Below are 15,228 nucleotides of genomic sequence, written 5' to 3'. Positions count from 1 at the left end.
ACATCAGCATTATACCCAGATTAAACAATCCGTTCAGTAGTTCATATTAAGAGACCTATCTTGCCTAAGTCAAACTAGCAGCAAAAGAGGAAAAGATCCAAATCAGGAAGGATTTGTGCCTGGCAGACAAAAATCAGACTCCATCTATCAACGTTTCAATATCATTAGACATACCAAGATTAATTGCAACCCTTTAACCTTGATAACCGTTGACGCCTTCAAGGTATTTGATTGTCTTGAGTGGCCCTACCTTTTGGAGTTGTTAAAAAGGTTCCAGGTCAGGGACAAAGTGGAGAGGGTAACTTCCAAACTATATTCTTCTACAGAGATAACAATATAGATTCCACTCCTTTTTCTTTCTTTCTTGGCACTAAACAGAGCTGTCCCTTTTCTCTCCTCCTTTTTATTTTACCATTGGAACCCCTTGCCATCCTACTTAGTAATAATCCGCTGATCAGAGATTATGAGCTGGGGGCACACCGCTCTTCCCAAGGTCATCAGAACAATTGACCAATTTGGTGCAGTATCTCTGCATTAATTATGACAAATCTGAATCTCTTTTCTCAAACATTAGGCCTCAAGCCCAACTTTTTGTTCATTGGACCATAGGAATTAAGGTGTGCCTGCAGCTTTGAAGTGCCTGGGAATTCAGGTCCCTAGGAACTTGAGTAAATTATATCATCTAAACTACTTAGACAAATCTCCTCTAATCTTAAAATGTGAGAGGGTAACCCTGGGCAGTGTGACCGCACTCAAAATGGTAGCCCCACCCAGAACCTTATTTCTTTTTCAGGTTCTCCCTATTCCACTTATAAAATGTTAAATTCACAGCAAAATCTTTTCAATAGATTTATTCTTCAGACCAAGCAGGCTAGACTCTTTTCATCAATTTTGTATGGTAAGTCTAGGCTCAGGACCTGAGGCTTCCAACATTTGCATATATATTTTGATGCATTTCAAATATCTCTTTGGTTATCTCTATGGTAGTGAATCACTTAACATCTCCTGCTTGTATCCAAATCAAGTGGAAGTAGCTGTTTAGTAGTCTGCCTGCTCTAAGCTCCTTAAATACTTGTCTTTCCTGCAGGGCAACAGAGAAGAAGCAGATAATCCAAGCACAGGCATCGGTGCTTTCCGTTTCATGTTGGAGTCAAACAAAGGAAAGTCCATGTTAGAGTTCCAGGTACTCTTCTTCATTTGATTATTTTGGTTGCCCTTTTCTGAACCTTTTCCAACTTTGCAATATCCTTTTTGAGGTAAGGTGACCAGACCTGTACATAGTACTTCAAGGGAAGTTGCCTTACCTCAAAAAATGCTTCCAAGGGCACAGTGCCATTGGCCTCCTTCAAAAGAATTAATAAAACTTCTCAGATTTTATAATTTGCTTCAACTACCCAAGTAACTAAGCAACTGCCCAGTTGAAGATGACCTGTGACAGGGCCTTTTCAGTGGTGGCTCTCCATTTGTGTAATGCCATCCCCTGTGAGGTGAGTCTGCCTCCATCGTTACTGACTCTCAGAAGAAATTTGAAAACATTCCTGTTTACCCAGGCATTTGATGACCGAAGGAGGCTGTTCCTGGTAACTCAGAAATCATTAGATGGAAGAATGTTTTTAACTGCAACTGTTTTTAGAATGTTTTTAATTGTCTTTAGAATGATGCTTCTTCTTGTTGTTAAAATATTTTGTTGTAAATGTGTTTGTTACCATGGGATTCTTTGGGAGGAAGGTGGGATATAAATTTAATATAAATTTAATTATAAATAACAATGATACCTGTGCAAGAGACAAGGTGGTTGTTGTGCACGACCTATGGGATATGTTTATACTATAGTTTTATACCAGCATGCTTTGTGCCATGAGAATATTACAACTGATGAACAGTTAATCCCAAAGGATGGTGTTCAGTGAGCCAGTATGCCATCCTAACCAGCAAAGTACGCCAAAAAAAAAGTCTGTGTTGCGAGTCCAAGACAAAGTATGTCTATGATGCAGACATCTTGTAATTTGCTACAGGCAGGAAAATACCTTGGGCCAGCCCTACTCTCCAGTCTTGTGCTATATGGAAATGGAAATGGACTGCCTTCAAGTCGATTCTGACTTATGGCGACCCTATGAATAGGGTTTTCATGGTAAGCGGTGTTCAGAGAGGTTTTTCCATTGCCTTCCTCTGAGGCTGAGAGGCAGTGACTGGCCCAAGGTCACCCAGTGAGCTTCATGACCATGTGGGGATTTGAACCCTGGTCTCCCAGGTCCTAATCCAACACTCTAACCACTATGCAACACTGGCTCTCCCCTTTTATGTATAATTGGAGCCAATCAAGCCTGCTTATTTTGCTGTATGAAAAATTATCTATTAAATGCAAAGTAGAAAGGAAACCCAAGTTTTTTAATAATGCAGCATTTTTTGTAGTTCAGACACACAGTGCTGACCAGCAGAGGGTTTGACTTACTATAACTCAGAAAGATGAACACAGATTCCAAGACTGAAACTTTTGCAATACCTTTAAAATAGGTACTTAAGGAATTAAGCTTGCAATTTGTTGATTTCAATTGGCAGTGGGCTGAAGAGAGAATATGGGGGTTTCTTACCAATTCTAAGTCATCAGTGTTGTGATAAATTCAAGAATTTATGCTCTGGTTTTATTTTGCTTTTAGGGGGAGAGAAATCGATCTAGTAGGAGATGAAAGCTTCTACTGTTACATCTGTGAATGAGAGAGCTGCCATTGCAGGATGCTTAAGCAATGAAACCTTAAAGTGCACTGATGGAATGTGAATGTTGCTTATTGTGTGTCATAGGAGGAGATCTCTTATGATTTCTCAGTACTGGCAGCACACTGAATAGAGAGACAGTTTGTCAAGGGAGAATCAGGCTCCAGAGTTCCATGGTTAGGGGCTGGAATGGTGCCAGATTGTTTCTGAAGACAGGCGATTCAGCCTGTGACCTTTTGGGGATCTGCTGTGAGCAAGCTTCTCTGGTTTTCCTTTTTAGTTTGTTTCCCATGAATGGTAACCGTCCTGTAGGTTGGAAGGTTTGCATTAGTGGCCCTGTTTATACAGAGTGCCTGCTTTGCTTGTGAATTCCCTTCATTTCTTACACTATGTGTGGGTTTGCCTGAGAGAGGTTTATGGCATCGTTTGCGGCATGAGCTTCAGCTTGCTTTCACCGCTGCTTGCCTTTGTGCAGTGTTGTGGTTCTAGGATTGCAAGTGGCGCAGAGGTGCACGCGCACAGGAGAAAGAACCCAGGAGGCATCCTGATGGTCCTTGTAATTATGGGTATTTTTCTAAGGCAGCTGGTGTGGCTCCTTCTGGGCAGCAGACTTACATTGTCTTAAAATAAATAATAAAACACAAGATAGTCTAGAAACTGCATAAAATCAATAATCGGGGATTTAACATCCAGAGTTTCTAAGGCTTGGGAAAAGAAAAGGGAGGCAATATGACACCAAAAGAGGCACCCTGTCAGCCTCCCCAAAGAGTGCATTCCACAGAAAGAGAGCCATGACCCAGAAGGCCCTTTTCTCCAGTCACCATCCACCACACCTCTGATGAGGCAAACACCTGGAGGAGGGCACTGTCTGCAGTTGGGTTCTTTTGGTATGAGCTGTCTTTCATTCTGGTTCCAGCCTGTAATGAGTTTAAAGTAAATGTCAGCTCTCTGAATTGGACCTGGAATCGACTGTGGGAGCCCACACACCTGTCTTAGTGCTAGCAAGAGATGTTTTCAGTGCCCATCCCTGGTTAGCAACCTCACAGCTGTATTTTGAGTGTCCACACCAGCCCTGTGTGTAATGTTTCTACAGTAGTCTAATGGAAAGGTTACCAGAACCTAGGTAACCTGTCTCTAACAGGTAGCAGCTGGTGCAATAGCCTAAGCTAGTAAAAGGACTCAATGCCACAGAGGGAGGCAACCAGCACCTCCACTAACAACCCTGGTTCTAGGAGTAGTCCTAAATGGCCATTTTGCTTTTTTAGTCAGAGTGTCTATGTGGCTTTAAACACCACCTTTGCAGGCAAATGAACTACCCATTGCCACCAGCACCTCCATCTTTTCTGAACTGAGCTTGCTTTATTGGCCTTTATCCAGTATATTACAGTGCTTCTGCTTCACCTGAATCAGATGAAAAAGAGAAATAGAGTTCAGTGTCATCGCCATATTAACACATGAAACTCAGCAGTTTCATGCAGACTTTAAAGGGCCAGGGCAGAGCCCTGCAGGCCTTAGAATTGAACCATACAAGGAGGTTGGGTCTGTTGCTCTTAAAACATCTAGTTACACTTCCTCTGAAAGCATTTCATTTGTCAATGAATGTCTCTTGAATTTCTTTCCCTTTGCTTCGTTAATGTTGAAAAAATTGTGCCGGTGTTTCAGAAAAAATGTGCTCAAAACTGGACTGCTTTCCTTTGGCAGGAGCTGATGACAGTCTTCCAGCTGCTGCATTGGAACGGCAGTCTGAAAGCTATGCGGGAGAGGCAGTGCTCGCGACAGGTAAGCAGAGCCTATGAAAGGGATTTCTGTGTAGAGTGTACAGAGCTGGCCGTGGATTCTTCCCAAGCAGCACAGGAGGGTGAACCAGGTGTAACACGGGAACTTCTTTGTAATGAAGGTTTTTGTATGTTCGCACTTGCCTTTAATGCAGGCTGAGTAGGCTGAAATGGTCTGAACGATCTCTTTCTAGTGTACGCACAACAGAATCAAGGGTTCTTATGCACTCCCCTAGTCCGTATCTACACAGACACTTATATGACAGACTTTGTGGTCATCTGAGCTTCCACGGTTTTTGACAGCAGTTAGGTGTGTCTAGGTGAACTGTGGTTGGAGGTCCCACCATAGAACATCCTAAAGTTTAGGGACATATCAGCTGAAGAAATAGGATCTCCACAGCAGATTAATACCACTCATTTATTCTTCATACAGTTCAGCCTTCGTGACAAAAATGAAAGACCTTATACATAATTAACATAATATAGTAATTATGTTACATAAGAAAATATAAGTCCAGACATCTTAGCCATCAGGATAGAGAACAGTCTAAATCCTGGAAAGCTAAATATCCACATAAAACAAAACAAATGAATATTCCTCACACACTAAGTCTCAAGGCAAGCATGAGCCTTGAATGCTCCACACACAGCAATGGTCAGGTGAGTGACCAAGTCCATAAGACTGGTGAGAAATAGGGGTGTAAGCACCCTTTTTATAGGACTGGATGAAGGAAATACGATTGGTCCACCCTGGGAACTTCTCATGATAAATTCCCATGCTTTGCTCAAGGCAGGTCTCAGCCTTATTCCATATATTCCACACACGGGGTGCGTGTGGGGGCGACAGCAGAAGCTGTTATCAGTATGTTTACATTAGTGCACCGGTCTGTTGGCTGCCAGCCCAGACTTAGGACTGAAGAAAAAATTAAAAAGCTCTTCAGTTGAACTGAGGGGGGGGGGGAAGAGAAAGGAGGTCTTTTGGAAATCAAAGCATCTTGAAGCCCCTATACATTGCACTGTGGGGACTCTGGGGGGAAATCAAACCATCTATATGGACCAGGAGCCTATAACAGTAAGCTTCCCTTTTCAGCAGTGTTTTTTTACATACGTACTCACTCGGGTCCTTGTGAGGCTAGTGGACTTCAGTGGGATCTGCGTTCCAGGCAGGCACATCAACAAGAGGTGACCGCCTGAGCATTTCTTCCCCTTATTAGCTTTATGTGACTTACTGCTGCAGCTCTTACTACTGCAGCCTAGCCGTGTCTGTGTACATCAGTCCATTTCAGTTTCCCCATTCTTGCATGGCTTCTTTGGAAGTAGAGCTTAATTAAGACCTGCACCACCCTCTCAGTGGCAGACGGGCTGGCCCTAGTGGTTCCACTCCACCGCCCTGGTCTGTGGGAGGCACTGGCCTCATCGTTCAAAAGATCTGCAGCTCACTCTTTCTTTCTTTCCCTCCCACTAGGAAGTGCTGGCTCACTACTCCCACCGTGCTCTAGATGACGATATAAGGAACCAGATGGCGATGGACTGGGTCAATCGGGAGCAAACCATCCCTGGGGCCCTTTCCAGGGAGTTGGCCTCGACAGAGCGGGAACTGGATGAAGCCCGGCTGGCTGGGAAGGAGCTGCGGTTCCACAAGGAGAAGAAAGACATCCTGATGTTGGCAGCTGGCCAGCTGGGGAACCTGCATGCTTCCAACTGTTAAGGACCCCAGAAAGCTCTTCAGTTTCCCTTCCCTGCCCCCTCCCCACAACTCACTTGCTAAGGGAGTCCGACCTAGAGGAGTTACAAATCTGAGAGGAGGGAAAATATTTAACCAGATGCTCCTAATTTGCTTCGACATTTTTCTAACATTCTCAGTTGTGCAGCATCCTGTTTGGATTTTGGAGGTTTTAGTCTAATCTGGTTGTAAAGTGTTGAGATTTGGCAAGTAAATAACTTAAATTGCCTCCTCCCCCCCCCACCAGTTTTAAGTATGCTTCAGTTGGAGAAAAACATCTCAGTCTGAATTTTCAATTTTTGCCACATTGAGTTTGTTCAGGATCTAGCTTCAGTTCCAACCTGAACCACTAAAGAGTGTGCACAGATGTCTTTTTTTTAAGAATAGAGGCCCATTTGCACATTTTAAAAAATTTGTTAAAAAAATCTGTATAGATTTTATACTTGGATCTCAATTATCTTTCTCTCTCTCTGCTAGAGAATTTCTTATGACTCGATATAGAGCACATTTTTAAATGCAGCCTTTTTGGTGTTAAATAGACTAACACTTACTTAGTCCTCGATTCTATCAGGTACTGTACAGTCAACAGTATTAAGTGGAAATGTAGCATTGCCAAGAGAATACCAGCTTTGCCATGGATACACTGCATAATCATGTGTTAGTTAGGCAAATGTATTCCTGCAGTTTACATACTTCAGTGTACTCTTCCTCCCCATGCCACCTGAAAAGCACAGCACTTAAAACACTCCTTTTCATTATTCTCTAACTACTGTTAAGGTTTCAATTTAGTTGGCATCTTGTTCCGGCTCATGTCTCAGTTCCATACGGTGGAAGCAGACAGCTTGAGGTTCCCTAATGCGGCAAGTGATGGGGTGTCTAGATACGCAGTGGCTACATCACTGTAAGCCATAATTCATGGATGTGCAGATGGCTGTCACTTCACTCCTCCCTAGCACAAGTGGAAGCAACAAACCACAATCCCTGGCATAGCGTTACATTTGAAATGGAGATTTTTGGTTTGGTTTGCTCCAGTGTGGTTGCTTGTTTTTATCTCTCATTTGTACCAGACAAGCGATCAAATTGCTTCACAGATGGCTTATGTTCTGTCTGAGCCAGGTTTGAGGTAGTTACAGGAGTTATCCTGGCTCAGCTTAATGGGGAGCTCCTAGACTTTGGCATTTTCCTGTCTCCCTGCTTGCCTCGTGTAGGGGGAGGTAGTTAGACATGCTGCTTGTAAGGTGCTTGGCTGAAACCCCCCCCCCCATAACTCTGAAACATTTCCTTTCCCATGCCAACTCAACCTCCCTGATGCATGCAAGACCCTTTGATTGGGTTCAAGATGGCATAGGCCCATCCTGAGTTAAAGAGGGAAGCCAATGAAATGCGAAATGACTTTGTTATCAAGGTTGTGTGTGTCTTCATACCAGAGTCCTGGATTCTGTTGACCCCAGAGAAGAGTCAGCATACATGGTGCAGTCTACACACCAATAGAGCAGTCTCGTGTGTCTTGGGAAACTGCATTGGCACAGTAATATGTGAGATCATACAATAACTAGAGCTACTTGTTTGTAAAATGCACAACATTCCAACAACTGTCTATAATTGTGCAGCTGCAAGGGGAAAATAGCCTCTTTGAGCAACATTAGAAAGTTACAAAACATTTATAGAACACAGATTATATATTATATGCATGTACTTTTTTTAAAAAAAGAGACCAACTAGGAGCAGGACTCTTACATGGCAGCACTACTATTAGAAAGTTCCTTGAAGTAAGCTTCAGAGGCAGAGGTGCTCCGCAGAGCATGTGTAGTGGGCGTGAAGGAAAACTGCTGTACACAAAAGGGAAAAGTGTGTCAGACAGCCAGAAGCCGGATCACTCATCTGCACTATGAGCAGAGCACTGTGTGTTCTGTATCTGACTTTGTTCCATCTGCTTGATAAAGAACTGCCTTCCAATCACCTCCCTTAAGATTTGGGGTTATAAGACAGTATTGTGAACTAGCAAAATATGTTTAAGGATAAGGAACAGTAAACACTAAAGGGAAAAAAGTTTAGGTTACAGGAGAAACCAGGGATCGCAAGAGTACTGAACTGTGACACTTTTATGTAAGCTTTCTGAGTAGCAGTGCAGTCCTATATACGCCTACTCAGAAATGAGTTCTATTGAGTTCATTGGGGTTTACTTTCCCATTTAAGTGGGTAGAGGATTGCAACTTTAATTGAGCTTGCTTAAGGTACATTTCTAGAGTATTTAAGATAACGTACTTACCACCTAACACTTTTAATATCTTAAGTTGGTGTTGTAGCAGTATATTCCAATTTTCAGTGCATAATTCTAGGTGAAACGGGGATTCTAATCTTTATTAATTATGAACACAGCTAGGGGGTGATAGTTACGCCAGATTGACAGGAAGAACAATGTAATCATTTGTGCATATGGCATTGACTAGATTTTTAAAATGGCATTAGGAACCTAGCAGTAATAATTCTGTCTCTGAGCTTTATGTAGTTTACTTATGGGGGGGAAACATACTGGGAAGCACAAGTATAGGACTGTGTGATTTTAGGGGAGAGGGAAGGCTAGGTTTTGACCATTTTGAGTGTTTCGTATCCCAGATTTTCAAGGTCTGGTCTGGCTTTCCATGAATCCTGTTGCATCTTAACCCATGTGCAACAGGATTTCTGCAGCCTCGGGATTGCTTGTCATGGTTACACTTTAAAAGCATCATTTAAATCATTTCACTCATCATTTACAGGATAGAATGAGAAGTCTTTTAATCAGAACATCCTGACTGCCTTTCTGGTCTTGACATTGGACGTGGAAAATTATTTGTAGCTGGGGTGGGGGGAATGAGGAGAGGTAGAAGAAAGTATCTCCATATTTTCTCCCCACCCCACCGCAGGCGTCACACTGTGAACAAACCTCTTTCTGCTGAAAGGAAAATAGCCTGGCTTCCCGTAACTCCTGTTGTTGCCAATAGGAACTCATTTTGTGATATAATGTGCTTACAGTAATAATTCTTCTGATGGAAGATAATGCTCCAGATGTTTGTTTCCAGGAACAATGGAGCTAGATGACCTGTGTACAAGGACTCTATTTTTGCTAGATTATGCCTTGAGTTGATACTGCCTTGATCAACTTGCCTTGTTCAGCAGTCAAAGGGCAAAAGATATTTAATAGAAAACAACTGCAATACTGACAGCTCTATATAGCAATGTGTAGAAGGTGAAACAGCAAATTGCTTCACTGGGTTCTTTGTAATTTTTGCATGAATACCTTTCATCTCAACTGGCATTTGCATCTAAAAGGATGGTAGTCCTAACGTGTGTGTGTGTGTGTGTGTGTGTGTGTGTGTGTGTGTGAGAGAGAGAGAGAGAGAGAGAGAGTGAGTGTGTGTGAGAGAGTGTGTGAGTGTGTATGAGTGTGAGAGTGTGCGTGTGAGAGAGTGTGTGTTTGTGTGTGTGAGAGAGAGAGAACCGTTAATGCACTTCTGTGGACTTTGTGTACTGCTTAGGAACGCAGTTATATACGGGACTAGGAATTGGGCACTTCAGGAAATGTGGAACACTTTGAATTAGGCATTGGAAGCTGAAGGCAAAAGAGTTAGGGGTACACACACAGATATACACACATACAGTTCCTCAGACCCCTGACCAGTGCTCTCATATTACTGAATTACAAATGGTACATTGTAATTTTGTTCTGTATCATATTTTATTTTGAAACACTGAAACTCAAAATCAATACTGTAAAGTGACATCGGTTTTATGTTGGGAAATGCAAGAATGATAAACTGAAATATGTTGCTTGCATAAGTATACAACCCCTGTGCTGTGGAAGCTCCCAGTACACAGATGGAAGAAATTGCCTATCAAGGACACAGTTACCTTACCATTTGCCTCCACCTGTGAAGCATTAAAGTTGCTGTCACATGGTCAGGATAAAACCCCCACTGTGGCAGGATCATTGGTGAGGTTGAGGGTCTGAAGGAAAATGAAGACCAAAGAGCATTCTACTGAAGTGAGAGATAATGTAATACCAATGCACAGATTAGGAAAAGGGTACAAGACAATATCCAAGTGTTTGGATAGCCCAGTGAGCACAGTTGGATCAATAATCAGGAAGTGGAAGCTGCATCACACCTCCCAGGCACTGCCAAGAAAAGCGCTCAAACAAGAAGGAGACGTGAGAGAAGCCACAGAGAGGACAACAATCACTTTGAAGGAGCTACAGAGTTCAGTGGCTGGGAGTGGAGTAATGTGGATCAGTCAACCATATCAGGAGCTCTGCATAACACTGGCCTGTATAGGAGAGTGGCAACAAAAAGTACCATCTGAAAGCATAGCTGGAGTTTACCAGAAAGCATGAGAGTGCCCCAGCTGTGATGCAGGAAAAAAGGTTTTGTGGTCAGGTGAGACCAAGATAGCGCTTTTTGGCCAAAACTCAAAGCGCTAACCTAACACTGCCCATGTCTCAAGACACATCATCCCTACAGTGAAGTGTGGTGGTAGCATCATGCTGTGGGAATGCTTCTCATCAGTAGGGACTGGGCACCTTGTTAAAATCAAAGGAAGAATGGATGGAGCAAAATACAGGGAAATACTGCAAGAGAACCGGCTTCAGTCCACTAAAAAAACTTAAGTTTGGGAGGAAATTCACTTTTCAGCAGGACAATGATCCCAAGCAAAAGACCAAAGCAACATTAGACTGGCTGAAGAACAAAAAGGTGAATGTCCTACAGTGATACAGTCAAAGTCCTGATCTCAATCCTGTTAAGAATCTGTGGCGCTCTTTGAAAATTGCCATCCACAAGTGATGTCCAACCAACCTGAGCGACCTGGAGCGAATCTGCCAAGAATGGGCCAAAATCCCTCCAACACTGTGCAAAGCTGGTACATACCTACTCTAAAAGACTTAAAAGCTGTTATTGCAGCGAAAGGTTGCTCTATCAAATATTAATGTGGGGTGTGTGTGTTGAAGACTTGTACAAGCAACATGTTTCAGTTTTTTATGTTTCTTACAAACATTTCCCAACATAAAACCAGTATCACCTTACAATAATTAATTTTGCGTTTAAGTGTTTCAAAATAAAATATACAGAACGAAATTACAGGGTACCATTTGTAATTCAGTAATATGAGAACATTGGTCAGGGGTCTGTTTACTTTTGCAAGGCACTATGTGTGTGTGTAAAATACTGACGCCTGTGGCAATAGGACTGGCCTGCAGACCAATTTGCAGAATTGATTGTTGTGGTGGGTCTGGCCCACCACCCCACACCCAAGCGGTCCTCATGTTGACCAGAGTTTTATATTTTTTGATATTTGCAACATACTAGCTGTTACGAACTATGGGTTGGAGCCAAACTAAATTGGGACCCACTGAAATAAATGGAATCTAAATTAAATAATTACTGAATTGGTTCCACTGGTTTCAACTGAACCTAGGTCCAGCAGTCTAGAACCAGCCCTACATATCCGGTATTATTTTTTTAGTGACCTTACTGAAGCTGAGATCCTTAATTCTTTTAGTGATTGGTATGTAAGCAGACGTATAGTCCTTCAGTACAGCTTTGCAGTCGGACTTCAGAAGCTTGGCCTCAGAGACCTCTAACTATGGGAGGATGCTATTGCTCTTGGAAAGGGAGAATGGAACGTCCTGCAGACGATATGTGGAAATCATACCTGTTCAATAGGGAACTCCAGAAATAGCATTATTTTGGCCTCTACAACTTGTCTATTTGTATCCCTGAAATAAGAAATCAGTGTTGTCCTTTTATAGAGAGAGAGAGAGATAAGACAATTTTATTGTTATAGAGTTATAGAGCTTTGAGGATGGAATGCTCAGAGGGGCTTCATTGACAGAAGCTAAGTAGTGGTGGTACTGGCCTCCAGGTTCAGGCCATGTGGTGCCAATGTGTCCAGAGAGTAAATCCAAATACTCTCCCTTTTAGTATTTTTGTATCATATATACAGCTTTGTTTACACAATAGTATTAATGTTTAGATACATTTATAAAGTTGGCTTACAAATTCCTTTGAAGGTTTATATATGTCTCACTCACTGCTTTTTACTATAAACAGATGTTCTTACTATACAAACAAATGGCTCCTGACTTTCCCATGAGGAGAGACTTGCCTACAGACTTCGTCTGGGCAGGCCCCAAGCTGTCATCTATTATAACCCAGACATGATCCTCCTTTTGGTGCTGGTTTTCTGAATATGCTACCTTCCTCCTCTTCATTCAATATTTTTACTGTCCAGGTTTTTAGTGCTGTTTCTCTAGTTCAGAGGTTACTTAAAAATAGTTTCACATGCTGTGCCTGCCTTTTCTTTCACTATAAGCTATGAAGTCCAGTACTTTGTAATGCATAATTTTATACAATAAAATAGCTTTTTTTTATAGCTGCTCCCCTTATTTCTTTCAAAGTGAGAAATCCTGCCATTTTAGTTCTTGAAGGAAGATTTATCCCTGAGGCTTGTTGTGTCAACATATTGGAGTCTATAATCTGTCTCTCTCACCCGCTCCCTTCTATTGTCAATAACAAGCCTTTGCCGTTTGGCTGCAAGAGTTTAACAGTTCCAGATATAATCCTGTCTGCAGAATTGGAAACTTTTGGTCTTGATTAGTTAGGCTATCTTCCTATAAATGTAAATGTACTGCCTTCAAGTAGATTCCGACTTATAGTGACCGTGAACAGGGTTTTTGTGGTAAGCGGTATTCAGAAGCGGTTTACCATTGCCTTCCTCTGAGCCTGAGAGGCAGTGACTGGCCCAGGGTCACCCAGTGAAGACAATAGTCAAGAAATCAGAAGGCTAGGACTGGGGAGCGCAGCTATGAGAGAACTAAAAGGTCCTCAAATGCAAAGATGTATCACTGAACACTAAAGTCAGGATCATTGAGACCATGGTATTCCTGATCTCTATGTATGGATATGAAAGTTGGACAGTGAAAAAATCCACTCCTTTGAAATATGGTGTTGGAGAAGAGCTTTGCGCATACCATGGACTGCGAAGAAGACAAATAATTGGGTGTTAGAACAAATTAAACCAGAACTATCACTAGAAGCTAAAATGATGAAACCAAAGTTATCATACTTTGGACACATCATGAGAAGACATGATTCACTAGAAAAGACAATAATGCTGGGAAAAACAGAAGGGAGTAGAAAAAGAGGAAGGCCAAACAAGAGATGGATTGATTCCATAAAGGAAGCCACAGACCTGAACTTTCAAGATCTGAACAGGGTGGTTCATGACAGATGCTATTGGAGGTCACTGATTCATAGGGTCATAATCGACTTGAAGGCACATAACAACTGTAGTGGTGTTTAGGTCCTTACTTAAAAAAGAAATGGGGGTTTCTACTCATGGCTGTGGATAAAAAATTTAGAAGAGGAGACTACTATCTTGGGAAGCAAAATGGAAATGGACTGCCTTCAAGTCAATTCTGACTTATGGCAACCCTACAAATAGGGTTTTCATGGTAAGCGGTATTCAGAAGGGATTTTTCATTGCCTTTCCTCTGAGGCTGACAGGCAGTGACTGGCCCAGGGTCACCCAGTGAGCTTCATGGCTGTGTGGGGATTCAAACCCTGGTCTCTCAGGTCCTAACCAACACTCTAACCACTACACCACACTGGCTCTTGGGAAGCAAGCCACCCTCAGTTTCCTGTGTTTTCTAGTATTGAGGCTCTGGACTGCTCCTGGAGGCTGTGTGACAGACGCAGGGATATCAGTCCAATGCACATTGGTTTGGTGTAAGCAGGGTTGGATCCAGGAATGCCGGGGCCCTTGGGCATCAGCTTGCCCTGGGCTCGGGCGTGTGTGTGCACACGCACACACATGGCCCACCCACCCACCTGTGCGCTTTTACCATTCCCCTTAACAAAGATGGTGGCCGCAGTTTCTCTACGGGGATGACGCCTGTGCCGCCATCTTTGTTGATGGCACATGTGTGTGTGTGTGTGTGTGCGCGCGCGCGCGCGCGCATCTCTGCCATCAACTAAGATGGCGGCAGGGGCTTCAGTACCTTAGGAAAACCACGGCCGCCATCTTCATTAAGGGCAATGGTAAAAGACAGCAGACAGGTAAGGGGGGCATGGGGGGGCCGCGGATCGTGGAAGGGGAGCGGAAGGGTGGCTGAGGGGCACCCTGTAGCTCCGGGGCAGTCAGGCCAGTACCCCACCTGGCCGCCCTTTAGAACCGGCCCTGGGTGTAAGCCTCATTGACCCCAGTGAGACTTCCTTATAAAACAACAGATTGCCATATTCCAGTTCCTCAAATATGTTTAGTCTAATTTGCATATTATACAAATTGTTTATTAGTTACACAAATTTAAGTTCTGCAACTCCTCTGCACATGTAAATGGAAAATGGGGCTTCAGCATGCAGATGAGTGCTAGATTTGGATCAGGGTGGTGTCTGAGGATATACTTGGACAAGATTGACTTATGCTGTGTCCTAGTGTTAGTGTTCTCTATTAACTTCTCCACACCTAGGGATGCCAGGCTCAGGGCCTGAGAATGATTCTGTATCTTTAAGAGAAGAAAAAAGTCAGCCAAGTGCATGTGTTCTTGCAACTCTAATGGGAAAAACCACAAGGTGGAATTCTCCCTTCCCCCTGCACAACTTTTAGGGATACAGAAGATACCATGGAGGCTGGGCCTGGCAATCAAGAGGTCTTCTGTATCTTTAAAAGTTGTGCAGGGGGAAGGGAGAATTCCACCTTGTGGTTTTTCCCATTACAGAGTTGGAAGAACACCTGCACTTGGCTGACCTTCTCTTCTCCTGAAGATACAGGATCAGGATCAGGCCCTGAGCCTGGCAACCCTATCCACACCATGCATACCTTTATACACCTTATCACGTGGATACACTTTAACTCTAATGTAAACGAAAAGTCTCCAAATTATTCTTAAAATCTTCCCTTTTGTTTCAGACACTCCTTCGTGGCGGGGGGCACGCGTCCACCCTCAGCCAGGGCACCTCCTTGGAAAGGCCGCTATGGGCCTCGAGG

At 43.1% G+C, this 15,228-nt stretch overlaps 1 protein-coding gene across 1 annotated transcript in view; it reads left to right on the top strand.

Annotated features, from left to right (window-relative positions):
• LIX1L (limb and CNS expressed 1 like) overlaps nucleotides 1-11,337 on the top strand; it is a 31,286-nt gene extending 19,949 nt beyond the window's left edge. Inside the window, exons 4-6 of the mRNA XM_061605552.1 lie at nucleotides 1,088-1,183; nucleotides 4,414-4,491; nucleotides 5,953-11,337. Of these exons, the coding sequence (XP_061461536.1) occupies nucleotides 1,088-1,183; nucleotides 4,414-4,491; nucleotides 5,953-6,195 (417 nt within the window). The 3' untranslated portion in view covers nucleotides 6,196-11,337. The remainder of the gene's footprint in view (nucleotides 1-1,087; nucleotides 1,184-4,413; nucleotides 4,492-5,952) is intronic.
• Nucleotides 11,338-15,228: the final 3,891 nt, after the last annotated feature.

Source organism: Rhineura floridana, chromosome 22 (genome assembly GCF_030035675.1).
Source record: "Rhineura floridana isolate rRhiFlo1 chromosome 22, rRhiFlo1.hap2, whole genome shotgun sequence".
Taxonomy (NCBI): domain Eukaryota; kingdom Metazoa; phylum Chordata; class Lepidosauria; order Squamata; family Rhineuridae; genus Rhineura; species Rhineura floridana.
The sequence above is the reverse complement of the archived record's forward strand: the minus strand, read 5'-3'. Positions and strand labels throughout refer to the sequence as shown.